Below are 20,832 nucleotides of genomic sequence, written 5' to 3'. Positions count from 1 at the left end.
TTTTATATATGCAATATATACGCAATATATAAAGGCACATATTTTATTCCACATACAATTATATCAAATTGCACATATAATCCACAAATAATATATATAGACTCAAAAATCTTCTTCAACAACATTCTTTTACAGTCTTTGCCTTTTCTCTATCCAAAATACTTATATAAAACACAAAATATACTTATTTCTTTTGGCTTTCAGACTTTAAAAAATAAAAACAAAAAACACATATCGAAAACTAAATACATTCAAATATACACTAATCAGTTGTATTTTTAACATATTTTTAAAGACTTCTCAATTCCTCATTTCAATTTATATAAAGCCTTTCAAACCGATCTTACATCCTAGGAATTACTATAAAATACCAAAAAATATAGAAATAGAGAATAAGAGATTCAATAACCTTATAATTCAGTATTTTTCTATAATATAGCAGAAAAAAATAACACTCATCAGCTTATCAGTTTGTATTTTGTTATATACAATCAAGTTTCAGGGGTAACGATTCAAACGATGATTAATACGGGGATAAGGTATCTTTGGTGTTCGGAGGAATTGGTGTGCGGACGTGTATATCTAAGGATATTAATATTTGGAAAGAAAGAAACAAAATTCCAAAAATTAACGCATATATACAGAGATATTGATATATAAGTGAAAATCAGTGAATATATTTAATTTTAAAGCGCATATATAAGGCTTAAAGTGAATATAACCGGAATTTAAACGGATATATTTAGTATATAGTGCATATATATCATAACTTGGGCGCATATATAAAATAATCTAGGCGCATATAGGCAGAGATTTAGTGTATAAAATTGGCAAAAAGCAATTGTATGAGTGTACTAAAACGATGCCAAGTGGTGCTTCCATCTCAAGATGTGTTGACAGTATGGGTTGACGAGAAAAATACAGTTGAGAGACTTCTTAGATTGCTTTTGAAAAAAAACAAAAATCTTTTAAAAGAAGCAACATGTCAATATGAAATTAAGGAAGAAGAATGGACAATTGTTAGTGTATCTCGAAAATCCGATGAGAAAGGTGCATTTCTGTTAGAATTAGGAAAAAAACTGAATTTTTGGGGTAGAATGGACCCTAGAAGCATTAAGATGTCTTTATGAATTGATAATTATAGAATCTTTGCTTGAAACATATTCTTTTTTTGAATCAGAAGTGAACAAAGAACCTCACGATAAGATAGAAGCGTTTTCAACGGATACAGGGCCTTTGTGCCTAATGCTTGTTCATAGACCGTCAATAGTTAATTTAAGATTTGTTGATTTGCCTTTTATGTCAAAAAATTCTGATGCAAAATGGTATGTTTTAGCTAAATCATCTATTGAATCATTTGCAATATCTATCCGACAAGTTCTTGGTATGGATGATTCTGTAATGGACAGCGAGACAGGATTTAGCATTGTCTGTGAGATTTCATATGTACTAGGCACATCTGGAAATGAAGGTATTTATTTTGTTTAATTGAATAAAATTAAATAAAATATAAAAGTTTCTATATTTAATAGATTAACACCTATTTATAAATATACATCTTTAGATAATTCTTGCGGTCGATTTGAAATTAAAGTTTCTAACTCACGAAATAATAAAATAGACAATTTTACATTTCTTCTTTCCAAGAGATGGAAATTTTCAAAAAACCAGCTAACAAATTATCACTCAATGTTTCATACTTGCTTAAAATCAAATAACGCTACCTTGTACAAAAACATCCAAGAAAATATTATTTTAAATCCAATAATAACTACATATGAATCAGTATCTAAAATATTTACAAATAAGTATTTGAATCTTTAAAACTTAATAATAAGAAACTTAAATTTAATAGAATTCCTCTTGAAAATCATATACAGGGTCTAGAATGCTGTACAGAGAATGAAATGTTTCCAATTAGCAAAACTATTCAACCGAATACATCAACAAATTATGTTTCCGTTGAAACACAATTTAAAAGAAACTACAATGAAAGATATTCAAATTTCAGTAATGATGATGCCTCTAAAAGTTTTGATCTTTTACCGGTATTGATATTTTTTTAAAGATTAATATTTTGAAATAATTGTTTATATTAGGAAGATTTAAACCTTCAAGGATTTGTCCATCAGCAGATGATAGCCTTACCGGATCAAAAAAAAAAGATGTTAATTTCTCAAGATTTTAAATCAATAACTATTAACAAAACAAGCAAAAATAATGTAATTAAAAATATAACGTTTAGTTTATCAGAATTAAAACAAAATAATTCTGTTTATACTAACTCACAAGGTAGTTCATGGTCATCTAGAAGACTTTCATTATTGAATTGGTTATCTTCCTATACTTCAAAACAAAATAATCAAGCATTTAGTTTGATTGGTAGTACAGAAAACTTATTTTTATCGTGGTGGAAGTCATCTGACAATGACATTGATAATAACCCTGTCTCTTTTATTAATAAATTAAAGGATAAGTATGCAATTGAAATACAATTATAAAAAAAATTAATATATGGTAGAAATATTTCTTTAAAATTATTACATAAAAAACTAATATCTTTAAGAATGATATTATCAACATCAAAAATAACGTGGACTAATGATTTTATTGACAAAAATGGACTAGTTTATATAGGAGATATCATAAAAAGATATGTTGATGAAAAGTAATATCCAAATAGTATTTAGTTTAAGCTTATATATTAGAAATAAAGAAATCGATTTATTTGATGCAATTCAAGTAGAATGTATTAAATGTTTAAAAATAATTCTAAATACAAAGGTATTTAGTGTTATACATAATATAGTATTCTTAATCAATTAGAATGGTTTTGATAATATTATTAAGCATGACAAAAATATTATAATCTCTATTTCAAACTGTTTGATTCGGAAAAATTATTTAATTAAAATTCATGCTTGCGAAATTCTTACTGTTTTTTGTGTATTGTTTCTTCCTACTGGATATTTATTAGTATTAGATGCTTTGAATACAACTGCCTTAGTAAAAAAAGGTTTAGAAAATTCTCAAAAACATATTTATCATACTCTTTTTTTGGAATGGATGATTGAATCATTTGGGATATCCGATTTATCGTTTTCTTCTATAGATATAAATGCATTTTCAAACTATCAGTGGGAATATATCCAGGCAGGATTAACTTTAATTAATACTTTAATCAATTCTTTTAAAAACTTAGATGAAAGAATTTATTTTAGAAATAATTTGATAAATAAAGGGTTAAAAAATATTTTACAGGTTTATCTTTATTTTTAGTTATCTAGTTTTAACATAATTAAAAGTATTTAAAAAAAAATTGCTTATTAGATAAAATTCATACTCAAATTAAAACATTTGAGAAAGGAGAATTGAAAGATGCGAATAAATTACGGCAAATTATAATTACTACTAGATTTAAAGAAGATATATGCATTACTGATTTCTTGAAGATATTTTGTTCAACAAAAGGGAAAGTTGTTTTGAATGATATATCAAATATTTTAAGAAATGTTGTAGATAATTTGATATCTAATGATGATTATCAACAAGAAAAAAAAATAGATATTATGAAAATATTTATAGAGTCTTTGAAATTATTGGATAAAGTTAATGAAGGTATTATACAATTTGGTTTTATTATTTTTAAACAATTCTCAGATTATTGGCCTCATTTTATGTTATCTTATTTTAAAAAAATTGAGCATTTAGTTGGGAAATATTTATTAATAAAAAGTGTTAATGTATCAGATTTTGTATTTATTCCAGAAAGTTTTACTACCGAATTGGAGTTATTACATGAAAGAGTTCAAAATTTTTCAATAGAAAAAGATATTTTAGAAAAAGAGCTTTTAAAAAAAAAAGCGGAAATCAATACCCTTCGTTCTATATCGTTTGATATGTCTCTCCCAAAAACAGAAGTATCTAGTTGTGAATATTTTTCAGGTGTGATACAACGCTTGGTTCAAAAAGAAAAAGAGGTTATGGAATTGCAAAATAAAATTGAACAATTTTCAAAGAAAACTTCAGATAGAAATATTTTAGATGAGAAAGAAAGACATTGTTATGTTGAAAGAAATAAAAAAATGGTTATTTTAATGGAGAAAATAACAAAATATAAATCAAAAATTGAAAAAATGAAAAGTACTTTAGATTTTAAAGAAAAAGAAATTTTATATTTAAAAAGAACTTTAGAATCAATTTATACAAGATATAAGCAAGCACAGGTTTCTTTTGAAAATAATGATTTAATAATTACAGATAAGTTTGTTGAGAATTCTATCTTAAATAGCACTTCAAAGATTTTTAATGAGAAAGATCATGAAATTGCAAAATTAAAGTCTATTCTTGAGGGTTCAAAACAAAAAATTGGAATTAAAACTTTCAAAGGAATATCTTTGTTTTCAAAATATAATAAAGTTGTTTTTATCATTTTTTATTGATCACTAATTAGTCAAGGTGGAAGTCACCAAAATCCTTGAAACGAAATTCGAAGATAATAATTACAATAAAATTTTTAATGTTGATATTTTTGATAGTCATAATTCCATTTCCAAAAATTGTTCTAACGAATTAAACAAAGATCAATATAATAATAACAAATTAGAATCTAATAAATCTACATTGCATGTTTCTGATTCAATTGAACCTAAAAATACAGAAATAACTATTCAACCATTAATATGCAATATTAATAATGATTTTGAGAATAAAACTAGACTTGATTTATTTTCAGAAACAAGAACTTATCAGGCTTCTCTATCTTCCATTTCTGATGATGTATCAGATATAGAACATAATGAAATTTCATCTAAGTTTATTATTTTTATTAAAAATGCTATATTCTAATTTTTATTAGATTAAATAATGTTTCAATTATAGATTCAGTATCTCTTTCTTTAGCGCCACCAATACCTCCACCACCACCACTTCCATCCTTATTATCTTCATTATCATCAATATCTCCATCTCCACCAACACCTCCACTTCCTCCAATATCTTTTCCAATACTATCATCGCCATTATCATCGCCATTATCATCACCATTATCATCTCCGTCATTATCACCATTATCATCACCACCTACATCGTCTTCTTTTACACCGCTTTTGTCACCGACTTCAAATTCATTATATTCTGTTTTACTTAATGATGTATTATTCGTACATTTATTTATAATTATTAACAATTTTAGGAATCATTAGCAAATGATAAATTTCTTAATAATTCTGTAAATACATGTACTCTATTGAATTTTAAAACTTTGTGCTCAGAATTTAATTTGGATGTATTACAAAAACAGCCTAAAAAGCCATTAAAGGTAATTTTGCAATTTTTATTGCAGTTCTAATAAATTTATAGCCTTTATTTTGGTGTAAACTATCTCCCCAAAAAATAACTCAAACAGTATGGGAAAATGATATTTTGCTACCTTCTATAAACTACTCTTTAATAGCAAATGATCTTGAAAAATATTTTTATAAAGATATACTTCAATTAAAGTCAAATTCTTGTAATATTAGTAATAATAAGAAAATAGCGGCCATTAGTTTAATTGAATTAAACCGTGCAAATAATACTGCAATTATGCTTTCTAGGATTAAATTAAATTATAATGAAATTAGAGATGCATTGTTGGAGTTGAATGATTCTAAGCTTAACATAGATAATCTTAAAGCTATTAAACAAAATTTACCAACAACTGAAGAAGTAATTTTGTTTATTATATTTATATAAATTAATTATCATATAGATTAGAATAATAAAAGAATATTCAGGGGATGAATCAACATTAGGGAATGCAGAAAGATATTTTAAAAAGGTTAAACAAGTTACTATTATACACTTGCTTAAGGATATAGATTATGGTAATCCCACGGCTTAGTGAGCGTCTTGACTGTATGATATATCGACAACGTTTTGAACTTGAGATTAATGAAATACAACCAGTTATATATTTTTATATTTATTTTAGATAATTATTGATGTATTTAGGATTTAGAAGTTTTATATAATACTTGTTTTGAATTAAAAAAATCTTTAAAGTTTCAAAGTTTGCTTGGAGTATTATGGAAATACATATATGTAGTATTATTTTAATCTATTTTTTAGTTTATTCTTGTTATCGGTAATTATCTTAACTTTTCGACATTCAGAGGGAATGCTAGTGGATTTCAAATTAATGCATTGTTAAAGGTTTAAACATTTATCTTCATAATATTATGCTTAGAATTATTAGCTAGTAGATGTAAAAACTTCAGGGCTTTTTTTTAAAAAAATCCCAAATTTATTACATTATATAGTTAATGTATTTACAACTTATTCGAAAGAAACGTTATTTTTTTCAGATGAAATAACTCATCTTTCAACTGCATCTAAAAGTACTGTTACCAAATTTTATTTATACAACCTAAAAAAAATAGTATCTTCTCAGACTCTGTTTAACACAATTAAATCTCTTTATAATGGACTTGAAAATATTCATCAAGAAATATCTATATTAAAGAATGAAGCAATATCAAATACAGATCGGTTTGTGGATGTAATGGGCGATTTTTATACTCATGCTATACCTATTGTTAATGAAATTAATTGTATTTCGAAAAAAACAGAAACATTTGTACGCGAAACTCTTTTATATTTTGGAGAAGACCCAAATCAAACACTTATTGAAGATTTTTTTGGAATAATAATGACATTTAATGACCTAATAAAGGTAGTATTTAACCATTTTGTTATTGAATAGTAAGTAATAATATTAAGAAAGCAATATCATCTAATGAAAATGCTCAAACAAAACCTTATAATCAAAAAAATCTACTCTTTAAAACACCAAGATTAGTCCCTTCAAAAGAATGCCTTAATAATACTATTTATGAGTTAACAGAAAGTATTCGACAAAAAAGAAATGGAACGACACAATCAAATAATGCATGATAATAAAAATATTTTATTTGTTATAGTAGCCTATAGACAATAACCAGTTTATGAGTTATTATAGATATACCATTATTATATTGTTTATTGATTAATGGGCCGCTCATAGTCATCAAGCTGTAGTTTTTAAAACATTATCGTTAGAGTATTTCCGTTAAACTAATTTCTTATCTATAAGTTAGTAGACCAATCCAACATTTGTCAAGAAGACATTCATAATTTACCCAAGGATGAACTGACACTAATTATAAATTTAGTCAAATGATAAGATAAAAAGTAATTACTCAGTAATTTTGTTCCATCTTTACCCACTGCTTTCATGATTTCTTCTCCTCCCGGATGGTAAGGTATGTATAATGTTATATCATAAACTTTGCCATTAAGTGCAATCCAAGCGTCATTTATTTGATTGTGCAATTGAAGTTCAGCTAATGTAATATATAAAAGAGATTTTTTTGCTTTCTAACGTAAAGTCTAAATCAGTATTCAACTAAAATATAAGAATTTACAGGAAAAGAAGAAGACGTTCGTTTTAATTGTTCCCAGTCTATGTTTAAGATATCAATAATAAAATATGAAGAAAAGTCTACCTAAAGTCGAATATCCAGGCGCAATATGAATATGGCGTGATGAATGAATAGTTCGGGCAGGTTTTGGAGGTATAGATAGTTGTTCATGTGTTCTAGGATGGGCGTTTATAAGTGGTTTAATAGATTCGACTGGTTGTTTAAAAGGCACATTACTCTGCTCTGTATCTGATGCGTCTTTCTGATGCATTCTCGCAATTTAAAGAATATTACTTAAAACAACAGCCCGAAGTTCAATAGTCGAATCTACACTTAGAAAATAACGATTACTGTTGGTCGTATATTAAAATGATAAGAATTTAATGAAAATGTTGTATTTAAAGATGCTATAAATGCGATATAAAGTATAGGAAATGCAAAAATTTAAAAAAGCTGAGAAAAAATAATAAAGTGATTAGCAGATGATGTTCGACTAGGATAATTTTGTTCAAACGTTATAATATAATATACAGGTTTAGGTTTAGGTTCGTCCCTAAAGATAACATCGAGTTATATAAAAATTATATAAAAATGAAAGTTATTTGATCAGAACAAATATAATAAAATCTACAATAATATGTATTTTACTAGCGACTATATTTATTATATTTCTAAGCATTTCATCTAACAACATTATTTGCAATATAATAATATTTATTCAAAGATAATTTATATAAAAAGACAATATCAATTGCAAGATAATTTTGGTATAGTTTTTTTATTTTTTGAAAACAAGAAATAAGATTTTTTCATTTAGTCGGGATGTTATTCTAAATTATTTTTTTAAAAACTGTTTTATTATTTAAAAAAATTGTAACAATTAAGTATATTTTTGACAGATATTTTTGCTGATAATATATGTTTGTAATAAGCCATATATCGTTGATGTTTGTTTTTTAAGGCTTGATTGATATTTTTATTTAACTCAGAAATATTGATATGATCTTTTATAATATTTTTCTTAAGAAAACATAGTTTCTCGTTTTCCTGTTCTCATAAATGATAGTATAGCATTCATTCTGGCTTTCTCATCGGTTTGTTCTAGTTTTCGATTTTTTCTTATCTCTTGAAGTATATCTTCTTGATTTAAACCTTTATGTTCGTTCTGAATTGCAACTAGTTCTTGCTCACGAGTATAATACCCTTCCCAATTTCTTTTTTCTCTTTCTTGTATTACTACATATTTAACCCACTCGTAAAAGGATGTATCCTCTTCTACGTTAACTCCTAAAAGCCTTCCTTCTGTTTCCCATTCTTCAACTTCTGGAATGACTTTTTTACGTAAAAGTGTTGTTAATAATCCTTCTTGTTGGCGTACTGGAAAACTAGATGATGGAAAAACTCGAGTTTCTTTTAAAATATTTGATTCTTGAAGTAAAAGAGAAATTGAATTGACACTAGATAAAAGAATATTGAGATTTGAAATAAGAACGGGCCTTAAAATGAGTTAGAAAAAGCTAAAATGAAACTTCAAAATTTCAAAAAATGATTTTCATAAATCTGAGCAAATGTAAAAACAATAATTTTTATGTTACTAACCATGAAGGTAGAGGATCAGAATGATCAATAATATTCAAAAAGTGTGTTAAAGAATGAAGTAACTAAAGAATTAGTTTTAACACCTCTTTATCTCTTTAAGTTTACCTGAAGTGCTCTGTTACGAAGTGATTCTAACTGATTTAACGGAAAAGACTCCATTGTTATAAAAAGAATTATATGAGAATAAAAACCTTATATTGTTGCAAAAAAAATGTTTATTTCTGCAAAAAATAAGTTCACTTTTTTGTTATAGAAATAGCTCTTAAGACATAAATTTCTCTTTCAAAATAAAATGAAAAATGCTTCATAAAGAACAATCAGAAATTGTTATAGTTTTAAATAGTGATACAATTGCTTCTAAAACTGCAAAAATCAGTTTTAAAAAATAACATTCACTGATGATCTGTTTATCCTCCAAACTTTAACGGTTTTTTATGCAAAAAAGTATTTTCTATATGAAAATGAATATGTTCTGTTATTTTATGATATTTTTGCATAAAAATAACTTATTTCTGTGCCTTTTTTAATAAATTTATAGATTATTTTTTTGATATTTAAAATTTCGTCATCGAAAAAAAACTTGGTATAAAATCATATTAATTCACTAAAAATCAAAAGCAATAAAAAGTACAAAATTACATAGATTTTCCAGTTTTTTACATAGTTTATATATATATATATTGTTAAGAAGTTCCATAATCAATATTTTTTTTCTATTCAAACTCACTATTTTTAGAGATCTTTTACAAAGCATAAATTTTTAATTGGAACTTTGAATATGAGTAAAGAACCTAATACTGGGTTAGAATGATATGTAATTCATCAATAATATATGATTTTACTGACACAATATTACGGCATCGTCTCTAGATATTAATCGGATAACACCAAGCAAGTTTTGCTTAAGTGGGATTATTTCAACTATTGGTGTGTTAATTGAGCTTTATGAAGTGTTTAATTAGTATAAAGGACCAAAGACAAACTCTTTGGAGATGATAAATGAGCTTCGTAAAGCAGGAACGAGTATTTTTCGCATGAATTTTAGTCATGGTTCATATGAGGTATAATTGTAGATATAATGTATGAAATTCCATTTTTAAGTAAACAAAAGTACCATCTAAGCGTGATGAATAATGTAAGAGAAGTGGAAAGGTTACATCCGGGTTCTTTATTAGCTATTGCTTTAGATACGGTAGATTTTTTTAATATGAGAAAATATATTGAAATTTTAAATATAGAAAGGACCAGAGATCCGGACAGGGAGTACAGTTTGCGGTGAAGACGTATGCTATATAGCATTTTTATAATGTTTGGTAAAATATTATGTAGATTCATGTTGCAGCAGGACACGAAATGTTAGTTTCTACTGATCCACAGTATATTAACAGTTGCAATGATCAAGTGATGTATGTGGACTACGATAGAATATGTAGTGTGATAAAAGAGGGTCGTATTTTGTATGTAGATGATGGAGTATTGTCACTTCGTGTTCTTGAAATTATCGATTCGCAAACGCTCAAGGTAGTCTGTCTCAATAGTGGCATGATTTCAAGTAAAAAAGGAGTCAATCTTCCAGGTACGGAAGTAGATCTTCCTACTTTAAGTGAAAAAGATATTAAAGATCTTAAATTTGGAGTTGAAAATGGCGTCGACATGATTTTTGCTAGTTTTATTCGAAGTGGTTCTGATATTGTTGCAATAAAAAAAGTTCTTGGTGTTGCTGCTGATACGATAAAAATTATTGCAAAGATAGAAAATAAGCAGGGTATTGACAATTTTGATAATATTCTACAGGAAGCAGATGGGATTATGGTTGCACGAGGTGATATGGGTATCGAAATTTCTCAAACACAAGTTTTTATTGTTCAAGTAAGTCGTTAACTATAATTGTCTTTTAAGTTTTAATATAAGAAGAAAATGATGATTTCCAAGTGTAATCTTGCGGGAAAACCATGCATTTGGTAATATATATCTATATATAAATAAGAAATTGAATTATATTCAGTGCTACACAAATGCTTGAACATATGATTAGTAACCCACGTCCCACACGTGCTGAAATTAGTGATATTAGTACGGCAATATTAGATGGTGTTGATTGTTGTATGTTAAGTGGTATATAGTTAAATGGGCCTTAATCTATGTAATTTTAATGAGTGTATAGGAGAAACAGCTAAAGGGTTGTATCCTGTTGAATCAGTAGCAGTTATGCGTGAAACAATTCTTTTAGCCGAATCAATTGTACGCTATGAACTCCTCTTTAATGAATTACGGCGATTGGCTTCTAAGCCTATATCTGTAACGGAAGCAGTATGTTGTGCTGCCGTTGAACTTCAGTTGAGGCATGCTGCAAAAGCTATTATTGTTTTATCATCATCGTTATTTATTCCTACTTTTGAAGATTAATAAACTGATTTTATAAGTGGATTAACAGCTCATTTTTGTTCGAAATACCGTCCACAAGCACCCATTATAATGGTTACGCGCAGCAGAACGACTGCTCGGTTTTCGAATTTGTACCGTGGGGTATATCCATTGTTGTATCTTGTTCCAAAACCACAAACTACAGAAGGCTGGCAGGAAAGCGTAAAACTTAGAATCAAATGGGCTATTGAACAAGCACTTGAAATCGGGATGGTACAACCCTGCGATAGTGTTGTTATTATACAGGGTTATCGTGATGGCTTTGGGTATGTTTTGGTATTTTATTTTATTATACATTCATTAGGAATAGTCATTCTAATACTATCCGGCTCCATAAAATAGCATAAAGCTTTTATCCAAGCATACTCTTTCTTTGTTTGTATTCTAGTCCTTAAAAGACAAGACTTATATACTATTTTGTTTTCCATGAGATAATTAATATCACATTTATTAAATCTTGATCGATGATTGCTTTTTCAATATGGACCAAATTTTTTACATATATTAAAAACTCATATCCATCAGCTTTTGAAACCAAATCTTATCCTCTATCTGCTGGCCAAATCATCAATGCTTTTTTTCAACTATGGCAAATACCGGTTTAATTTTCATGTCAAAATTTTACACAACTTTGGTCCAAAAAATATATGAAACAAACATGCCATTCTTTTCTGTGCATGATAAACACACTGCTTCTTTATCCTTTCACTTTGGTCATCTTATTCTTCTCTTTTTTCACAGGCTTAGTCCTGTGTCACGTGACCGTTGTCATAGACACACTGTTGACGACCGCGAATCACAACAACGTCAGTTTTACATGTAGATAAGACGTTAATTTTTGAAGCAATATTTGGAGTCTATATTGAAGATTATAGACGATATTTTGTTCTAATTATATTTTTTTTTCGCTGTGCGAAGAATTGGTTTTTTTTTTGGTGAAAAAATGCCTTCTTTTGACATGAGTTTGGATACAGAAGAACTTTCTATTTCAACAGATGTGCGTGAACGGGACCGTATTCGCCTTGAAAGAGAGCTTGAGAAGGAACTTAATGGGTTTTCATTCAGTAAAACGGGTTTTCATGAGTCAAGCGATGATACAGTGCGTCCAGGACATGTAGATTTAAATCAGACGTTTTTTGCGGAATCACCGGATACAAAGAGCCTGAACAAGCATTTCCAGGACTTTAGTATGGGTGTTAGTGCGTCATCAGACGGAAGTAGCATTGAAAAAGGGCTAGGACTTCAATTAGGAACACCAAATGTATGTTTTTTGTTTATAATTGTATGTTTATGATTAAAGAAAATAATAGCTGAAAAAAGAGTTTTCAAAGGTCTATACGGGGTCAATTAAGTCGTTTGATCGTCCTGTTGTCTCAGATAGAGACTTTGAGACTATTATGAAAAGTCCTCTTGAATCAACAACATCGGATTATGGAGATGTTGCAGCTAAAATAAAGCAAATATATTCTCCTTTTGATAAGAAAACAGTGAATGTGAATTTTGGTTTTGCACATGACAAGGATGATTATGAACTGGATAAGCGGTCGCCAGAAGTTACAAATAGAAATAAACTTGCGCATGCTTTAAAAAAAACTGAAAGACGTCAGTCAAATGTGCCTATCGTTGAAAGAGATGGAAATATAATGACTCCAAAGTTTGTAGAGACTAAGTCCCCTGCTTTGTTGCGTCATCATCGTACATCTGATGTAAATAATGAAAACATCTACCCGATACAGTCAAAGTCGGATAAAGCTTTCTGGAAAATAGGAGAGAATAATGCATCCAAGCGGGGTTTTCTTGATGTTTCTAAAACAAAGGCTATTCCTCGTGCATTTAAGTCTGCATCCGGTTTGATGCAAGAACTTGGATTAGATGATAATCAAAAAAATATTGTGACTAATATGCCATTGGCTTCAGAAATGACTCAGTCATTTCAACTTCCTGATATGACTGGAATAACATCATTAATTTATGATGGGACACAACCTGTTGTGAATAAAATTGAAATGATTACTAAAGATAAATATAAAAATTTGGAATCCATACCTATATCGTCAGATGATAAAGCTATTTTAGTAGCAATAAGAACATTACAAAATAATATAAATGAGCTTGAGGCGCGGGAATCTGCCTCAAAGAGACGTATTCAAAATTTGGAAAAAGAACTTGAAAATGCTAAACAATTATATCTTGCGGAGAAAAAACGTTCAGTAACTATTAAGCAAGACAAAGAAATTAATAACAGTAACAAAAATGAGAATTTACATTATATTCGTGAAACACAAGAATGTGAGAAACTTTCACATACTATGGAACGCATACGATTAAAAAATGAAGTTTCTACTTTGAAATCTCAGATTGAAACTCTTGAACACGAACTTAGTGTTAACAAATCCAAAATAGATACTATCAAAGAAGAAAAAAATGAAGTTTTAAAAAAACTAATGGAAACATTATCTGAGGTTGATCAATTGAAAATAGAGAATAAAAAATTGGTTAAAGAAATTGAAAATTTAAAAAGAACATATAAGATGAAGAAATCTGAGAATATTAAGCAAAAGAATTTAGAGCATTCTTCAAAATCATCATCGAAAAAAAAAAGTGTTTTAAAAAAAGATCAACTAGAATCACAAAGTAGTGAAACGAATGATGAAACATCAAAAGAGTATAAATCTGATTTTACTGTAACTGATAATGTATTATTTAATGTATTTCAAGAATAAATAGGACTAATCTCTATTTAGGAAGAAACAGATAAAGTGTCTAAGCCTTCATGTAAAACAAAAAAGTCTTTACTTTTAAAAACTGCTCAGCCTAGTCGAAAAAGTTTGTTTGCATCTCCTATTAAAAGTTCGAAAAAAAAGAATAAATCTGATATAAAAAAATCATGCAAGGTTATTTTTATAGTTATTGTTATATTTATTTAATATTAAATAGAAATCAAAGGCAAATTTGGAAAATCAATTAGAAAAACAGAAAATTAATACATCTATAACTACGGACTCTGAAAGTAGTGATGATACTTTTGAATACGATTATAGTAAAGAATATTCATCCGATGATGATATTTTATTAAATAAAGAGCCGGCTTGGATACAAGTCGAAAACAAATTAAAAACAAAATTAGATAGATCTAAACAGACATATGGTAATAAATCTAAGCAAAATGTCCGTTCAAAATCATATATAGATGTAAATGCTCAGAAAATTATTGATGGACTTGCTCGCCATAATCCTACAAGTTGTTCTGTCTGTAGTCGTAAAAGACAAAAAGAAATTGCATCTCGAAGTATTTTTTCTATAATATAACTTTAAATATTAATATGTTATAGAAAACAATAATCAATTAGCTTTTAGTGCAAAAACAAAACTTGATAATATATATGAAGAGGAAAATACACTTAGACCATCTATGTCTCCACAAAATGCACTTTCCATGGTTATAATACAATTAGAGGATGAATTTAAACATTTGAAATTGTAAAAATAATTATGTTTAATATTTTTTATTAATATTTGAAATAGGAAATATCAAGAATTTATTCAATCTTATGAAAAAATAGATCCTGCTGTAGGAAAGAAAAAGCGAAAAGTTCTTGTAGGAAGACTTAAAAGCATTATTGAAGAATTAGAAGCAAAAGTATTCTTTTTGGTTGAAATTATTTTTATCTAATTTATTATAGGCAGATCAAATCTATGCATTGTATGATGTAGCTGAAATAACTAAGGATGGTAGTGATATTTTAAAAAAAGTATTAAAAAATAGTAGAATGGATGTTTAATTTATATTATATATTTTTTGGTTCATTCTATATTAATAATTGTTATTTTCAGAAACAATACTGTTAATCTAATAAGTGAAGAGTTTTGGTATAAATAATTATAACGTATAAATACAGATATATGTAAATAATTTTGTATAAAATAATTATTAATTTTTAGAATACCTTCAAAATTCTATATTATATAATATTTTATAATATTATAATTAAAAAAGTGAGATCAAGACGGTGGATTTTCTTGTGATTTATTGGAATTTTCAAAATTTAAACCGGAAAATGCTTCAAATAAAACACGTTTATACACATCATTAATATTAAATCCTCCTCCACGAATAGTTTTGTTTTCTAACAAAGGTTTAAGAAAGCTTATATTAATTAGTAATATGATAAGTATGGGTTTTTAGAAATTATACGAATCATTATAAGTTTCTTTTACAACATATAATACATTTTCTTTGTCCTGGCCTGCCATAGGTGAAAATACGCTATCTTTTTCTTGGTTTTGGCTTGAATCTGAACTTTGAAAAGCAGTGAGCGCTGCAATTGCAATTTTTGCTTCTTGAATGGCTTGTTGTTTTCGAATTGTCGATCGTTTAAGAGACAATGCATTACTGCGTTCAACAATTTTTGATGCATGTTTGTTAGAAACTGCCTATATGTATGATTAGCTTATTAAAGCATTAAAAATTCAATTTATTTACTAATTCTTGAATCAACTCTTGTTTATGTTTCTCTTTTTTAATATGTTCCATTTCTTTTTCTTTGATAGCCATTTTTTGTGATATTTCTTTTTCTTTTTTCAATCTTTCTTCATTCTGTAAAATAATTTGTGCTTCGATTTCTGCTTTCTGGGCATTTATTATAATTGACTTTTTATTAATAGCCTCGTAAGCTAAAAGTTTGGCTTCTGTCTCTTCCACATCAATATTATTTACTAAATTAAATACTGTAGAAAAATAAATATTTATATAATTTACTACTTATCATTACTTATGTTTTCAACTTCTTCCAAATAGTCATTGTACTGAGCTAATGTTTCAAAATCATCCGGTCGTTTATTAAACCTAAAACATATCATTTTTAGCTTTTTTTTGCAATTAAATATAAAAAATACTTCTTACGTCTTACACACTCTTTTCCTTATGTCAACTTCTCTTTCAACAACTGTATCTTCAAATGTTTGTTCTCTGAATCGTCCTTTACGGAGAATTTTTCCACATTCAGGACAGGGTGATGGCCCCAATGTAAAAATCCTCTGAAAAAAAATTAAAAAAACACATAATTTGTATTTAAGAAGCTTTTACTGTTACGCACGACTCACACATCTTATGATAGCACTCTGGATTGATTAAAAACCTCATATTTGGATTTAAATATGGATCATTGCGACAAATAGGGCATTTTTCGTCTGGAAAAAAGGTTATATATGTTTTAAATGATATTTCTAAGCATAAAAATACCTTTTTGCTGTATTTTTTGGCCATTTGATTTCTCTTTCATTGTAATCTAATTTTTGGTTGTTGTCTGTTAGATTGCCACTCATCGTTGGTTGTCATAGAAACCTGTCAGTTATTAAGTACAAGTCTGAACAGTTGACTAACGACACTGATGAACAAAGCAAATAAAACAGATGAAAATTGGACAGAAATTTGTTCTATTTTGCAGAAAGAATACAAAGAAACGGAAGAAAATTTAAATACATGGAAGAATTATCAAAAAGAATACGAAAAACTGCGATCATTTTTGGTGGATCTGCCGAAAACAACACAACGACCTTATCTGGTATGTTTCAGCAAAGAAATAGGACAAAGTTGATCATTTCTAGGTTCCATTTAGTCAAAAAGCATATATTCCAGGTACTCTTATACATACTAATGAAATTTTGGTACTTTTTGGTGAAAATTGGTTTGTTGAGCGGTCATCTGTTCAAGCAATAGATATTGTTGACCGAAGGCTTAAATGTAAGCATTTCCTGCTTTTCCAAGTATTTATTTCTTCAATTGTGGTTTAAAAGTACTTAGATGTTAAAGAACGTCTAGAAATACTAGATCGGCAATGTAAAGATATCAAATTTCAGCTTGATCATACGATAGAAATGAATCAGGGAAAAGTGCTGATTATACGCTGTTTTTAGATAATATTTTGATATTTTTCAGATATATAATGAAGAAGGATTACCAATAGTGGAGATTCGTGAAGAACTTAATGAAGATGGGTCTATTGCTCGTAGTTTTTGATTTTATGTCTATGACTTGCTAAGGATTTTAGATGCAGAAGTTTTTGACCGTTTGGCAGAGCCATGGCTAGTAGAGGCGTCGAATGAGTTTCTAAAAAAACTTGATTTATCATCGGGCATATATAGTGGTGATTATTCTAAAGGTTCTAGTCCGGATAAAGATTTAGAGGAAATATCGCCAAATATTAAGGAGTCTCTTGTAAATAAAAATACTTCTAAAACTAACTTGTCTACCAATGTTCCAACACAGAAGAATATGGAGACAATGATTGATCTTATTAATGAAATCGATGAACAAGAAAATAATACAAGTCAGGATCACTCTTATGACAATAGTGATGACAGTGAAGTAACTGAAGATCAATATGGAAGAACCCGTGGATTCATTAGTCCTTTATGTATACAGAACGTTTCTTCAAAAACTTCAGAACGTGTTAAAAAGGTTACTTTTTCTGATTCAATAGAAACTGTAGAGGAAGATTGTCCTGATACACAAAACGCATATTCTCCCGAAAAACCATGTATAAAAAAAAACCCTTTAATTAAAGATGTGGTTGAGCGGCCTTTGGTTGAGTCGACTGAACATGTTTTAGATGAACTTGAATCTTCACTTCATCGGCGAGAAATCGCAGCTGAATATTATAGACTAAAACAAAAGATACATGCACAAAATGAACATCTTATTCATAATAATTTTAACCAAGAATATAAAGATAATAACTTTCCTAAAAAAAAAGTTAGTCGTTTTAAGGCTGCTTTTATGGAAAAAAAAAATATGGATTTATTTTAAAAATTTTTCATCCTACTACTTTAATTTCTGTAGGGATTACATATTGATACTTTGCTAATATGCCTGATTACACGGCTGTTTCACGCAAAATATCTAGTTACATCCCAAGATCAATCTTTTTCGATGATTATATGGCATGCACTTGATCTTAAGTGTCTGTGTATGTTCGTTTCACATCGCACATAAATACATTCATTATTTTAATATCATTTTTTAACTCATATATTACGTAATAGGTTTATAGACAAAACAATACATATGTATTAAAATATATTTTTTTATGCTAATGACATATTAAATATCTAAGGACATTGTAAAAAGTACTTTCGCTTCCAAAGCTGCCTTATTGTCTATTTAGCTATATTCTGGCACGTACAATTTGTACCGTTCACGTACATCTCGATATATTGATATCGAACGTCAACAGTTTTCCGAGCAAACGAAGCAAGATATTTTGCAAGATTTTCCTTTAAGAAAAGAAAATATACTTAATTTTATATAAGAAATGTCTCAGGAGACATGGAACCGTATTTTTTCCTTTTTTTCCCGTGAATTTTGGCTAAGAATATATAGAAAATCAAATGTCTCGGCATTTTCAGGAAAAACAAGCAATGCGTCAACGAGGAGCAGTGTAAGAGCATATTTATGGGCTAGAAAAGGCTTATTTTTCTAGTAAACATAAAATCCAAAGTATTCCATTTGAGATTCTTCCGGTTTCTTTGCGTTCTCCTAAGTTATCCCATGTCGATACAGGGAGAAATGAAAATAAGCCATCATCATTAATAAAGCACTCAGGGAAAAAGAATGATCATATAGCATCACGTCTTTATGGACCATTGGCATTGTCTCCGTCTGTTTCTGCATTGCGTACTTTGAACGAGTCTCGTCATGTAAAAGATTTTTGTTATATAGAACGAGCTGATAGGTGCAGAAGAAAATGAATCAACATGGTGAAAGAATACATGAAGCTAGTCCTTTGAAATCTAAACATGTATTTCATAAGTCTTCTGTCTCTTCGTTTGCTCGGAGAACAGGAAGTCCTGCTTCAAAACCTCCTCCAAGAATATCAGTAGGGTTAACACCTTTAAAAGAACAATTTTTAAATAATAATGTTGTGAATGGATTTGTAAAGCAACCGGTTAAAAATATTACTCCACATTCAAATGTTAAGCGTTTGGAAAAGTCTTTAACAGAGAATGTACATGGTGAAAAAATAGTGAAACGTCAAAAAATATATGAATCACCAGTGAGAGATTATCAGAGCCAGCAAGATAGTGATAAAGAAGAATATAGTGATACAGACGATGACGATCATGATTATGGTTATGATGAAACAAAAACAAAAGTTCCGATTACAGTGCATAAGTTTTCTGAACGGGGTTCTGGCTCTATTAATGAAATAGATGTTGTATCCCAAGTAGTTTTAGGACTGCTAAAACATTTGCGTAAAAAAACAGAGTCTGCATATGCTAAGAAAGTTATACATGCATTCGAAGAAGAAGTTGCTGTTAAGTTTTTGGAGATGACTGATATACTTGACAATTATCTTATTCTTGATCGTGCTGTTAGAAAATCTGCTAGAAACATTGCTCATTTGCGTAATGAGCTTTATACGATAAGAAAAGTGCGAAATGATACTGCTGTAAAAATGCGTCATCTTAGACAATGTCATAATGATGCTAATAACGAGAACCAGGTAGGCATAGTAATATGTGTTCTTGGATTTTAAATTTTAATATTTTTTTTATAGGCATTGAAAAGTATTCAGAATTTTCTTGAAGATATAGAGATTTTGCATAACAAAATATCTCTAAATACTAAATATACAGAAAAGGTTGCTACTTTAAAACTATTAGTTTAATGAAAAGAAATAACATGTATTAGACTGGAGTTGTTTCTTTATTACAAACTGTAACACCATTTATGACAGAATCATGGGGTATATTAGATCGTTTAACTACGTTTAATACTTTTTTAAAAAAGATTGATGAAGCGTTAAGTTAATACTGAAATGAAGTAAATATACTGTATGTTTGTATTTTTATAGATTTGAAAAAATGGAATCTGTTTTTAATGGTATAAATATACTAAATAATTACTATTTAGATCTTCAAAATTCTCAATAAAGTCGGAATGTTATTTTTGTTCTGAGGTATATATTTATGGTTATAAATGTAATTATGATTTTAAACTGGGGTTCTTAGAAGCTTAATTTTGTTTTATGAAATTTAAAGAACTGATTGTGTAAATAATTATGTAATTTATTAAGTATTTTGACATTTAATGAATGTCCTAACGAGGTACTTTGAAGTATATTTAATGAATTGAACGGTATGTATAAATACCATAAAGAAATGTTGACTTAATTGCCCTGGATCCGAAAACAAAGACTTATATCCTTTAACGATGGATAATTAATCAGGATTTGAATGTTTTTTAAAACTCATAAGTTTCTCCATGATGCTGCATTTAAAGACATAAATAAAGAATGCCCTATTTTTTTATAATATATAATTTTGACATGCATAAAATATTTTTCAAATTTCAAAGAATTTTTAT

General features: G+C 28.1%; 8 protein-coding genes across 8 annotated transcripts; 5 read left to right on the top strand and 3 right to left on the bottom strand.

Moving 5' to 3' along the window:
• Positions 1–845: 845 nt before the first annotated feature.
• Positions 846–6,936, top strand: T551_01775 (uncharacterized protein; the record flags this gene model as incomplete). The annotated part of the gene is made up of 21 exons (XM_018374038.1): positions 846–1,092; positions 1,145–1,471; positions 1,517–1,808; positions 1,856–2,048; positions 2,100–2,476; positions 2,522–2,668; positions 2,709–2,784; positions 2,827–3,261; positions 3,306–3,618; positions 3,661–4,418; positions 4,459–4,814; positions 4,859–5,153; positions 5,195–5,320; positions 5,362–5,709; positions 5,753–5,821; positions 5,862–5,948; positions 5,995–6,063; positions 6,112–6,195; positions 6,239–6,380; positions 6,423–6,715; positions 6,763–6,936. The coding sequence occupies 21 exons, from the start codon at positions 846–848 to the stop codon at positions 6,934–6,936; spliced, it is 5,208 nt and encodes a 1,735-aa protein (XP_018229783.1).
• A 167-nt stretch (positions 6,937–7,103) lies between these two features.
• T551_01774 (uncharacterized protein) lies at positions 7,104–7,713 on the bottom strand (the record flags this gene model as incomplete). The annotated part of the gene is made up of 4 exons (XM_018374037.1): positions 7,104–7,177; positions 7,221–7,398; positions 7,446–7,483; positions 7,527–7,713. The coding sequence occupies 4 exons, from the start codon at positions 7,711–7,713 to the stop codon at positions 7,104–7,106; spliced, it is 477 nt and encodes a 158-aa protein (XP_018229782.1).
• A 750-nt stretch (positions 7,714–8,463) lies between these two features.
• T551_01773 (uncharacterized protein) lies at positions 8,464–9,200 on the bottom strand (the record flags this gene model as incomplete). The annotated part of the gene is made up of 3 exons (XM_018374036.1): positions 8,464–8,938; positions 9,042–9,103; positions 9,147–9,200. 3 exons carry the CDS (start codon positions 9,198–9,200, stop codon positions 8,464–8,466), a joined length of 591 nt encoding a protein of 196 aa, XP_018229781.1.
• An 833-nt stretch (positions 9,201–10,033) lies between these two features.
• On the top strand, positions 10,034–11,812 carry T551_01772 (pyruvate kinase; the record flags this gene model as incomplete). The annotated part of the gene is made up of 9 exons (XM_018374035.1): positions 10,034–10,102; positions 10,153–10,233; positions 10,280–10,324; positions 10,371–10,910; positions 10,956–11,002; positions 11,047–11,156; positions 11,206–11,419; positions 11,465–11,731; positions 11,770–11,812. 9 exons carry the CDS (start codon positions 10,034–10,036, stop codon positions 11,810–11,812), a joined length of 1,416 nt encoding a protein of 471 aa, XP_018229780.1.
• A 596-nt stretch (positions 11,813–12,408) lies between these two features.
• Positions 12,409–15,247, top strand: T551_01771 (uncharacterized protein; the record flags this gene model as incomplete). The annotated part of the gene is made up of 7 exons (XM_018374034.1): positions 12,409–12,726; positions 12,776–14,161; positions 14,210–14,359; positions 14,403–14,754; positions 14,798–14,945; positions 14,991–15,105; positions 15,149–15,247. 7 exons carry the CDS (start codon positions 12,409–12,411, stop codon positions 15,245–15,247), a joined length of 2,568 nt encoding a protein of 855 aa, XP_018229779.1.
• Positions 15,248–15,467: 220 nt separating this feature from the next.
• Positions 15,468–16,747, bottom strand: T551_01770 (CDK-activating kinase assembly factor MAT1; the record flags this gene model as incomplete). The annotated part of the gene is made up of 7 exons (XM_018374033.1): positions 15,468–15,612; positions 15,661–15,899; positions 15,949–16,193; positions 16,238–16,311; positions 16,369–16,502; positions 16,552–16,655; positions 16,708–16,747. 7 exons carry the CDS (start codon positions 16,745–16,747, stop codon positions 15,468–15,470), a joined length of 981 nt encoding a protein of 326 aa, XP_018229778.1.
• Positions 16,748–16,855: 108 nt separating this feature from the next.
• Positions 16,856–18,273, top strand: T551_01769 (uncharacterized protein; the record flags this gene model as incomplete). Its single annotated transcript, XM_018374032.1, has 5 exons — positions 16,856–17,029; positions 17,073–17,208; positions 17,269–17,357; positions 17,404–17,473; positions 17,516–18,273. The coding sequence occupies 5 exons, from the start codon at positions 16,856–16,858 to the stop codon at positions 18,271–18,273; spliced, it is 1,227 nt and encodes a 408-aa protein (XP_018229777.1).
• Positions 18,274–18,778: 505 nt separating this feature from the next.
• Positions 18,779–20,277, top strand: T551_01768 (uncharacterized protein; the record flags this gene model as incomplete). Its single annotated transcript, XM_018374031.1, has 6 exons — positions 18,779–18,800; positions 18,847–18,904; positions 18,947–19,163; positions 19,205–19,969; positions 20,024–20,107; positions 20,158–20,277. The coding sequence occupies 6 exons, from the start codon at positions 18,779–18,781 to the stop codon at positions 20,275–20,277; spliced, it is 1,266 nt and encodes a 421-aa protein (XP_018229776.1).
• Between the last annotated feature and the right edge of the window lie 555 nt (positions 20,278–20,832).

Source organism: Pneumocystis jirovecii, assembly GCF_001477535.1.
Source record: "Pneumocystis jirovecii RU7 chromosome Unknown supercont1.7, whole genome shotgun sequence".
Classification (NCBI taxonomy): Eukaryota; Fungi; Ascomycota; class Pneumocystomycetes; order Pneumocystales; family Pneumocystaceae; genus Pneumocystis; species Pneumocystis jirovecii.
This window is presented reverse-complemented; position numbering and strand designations above follow the sequence as displayed.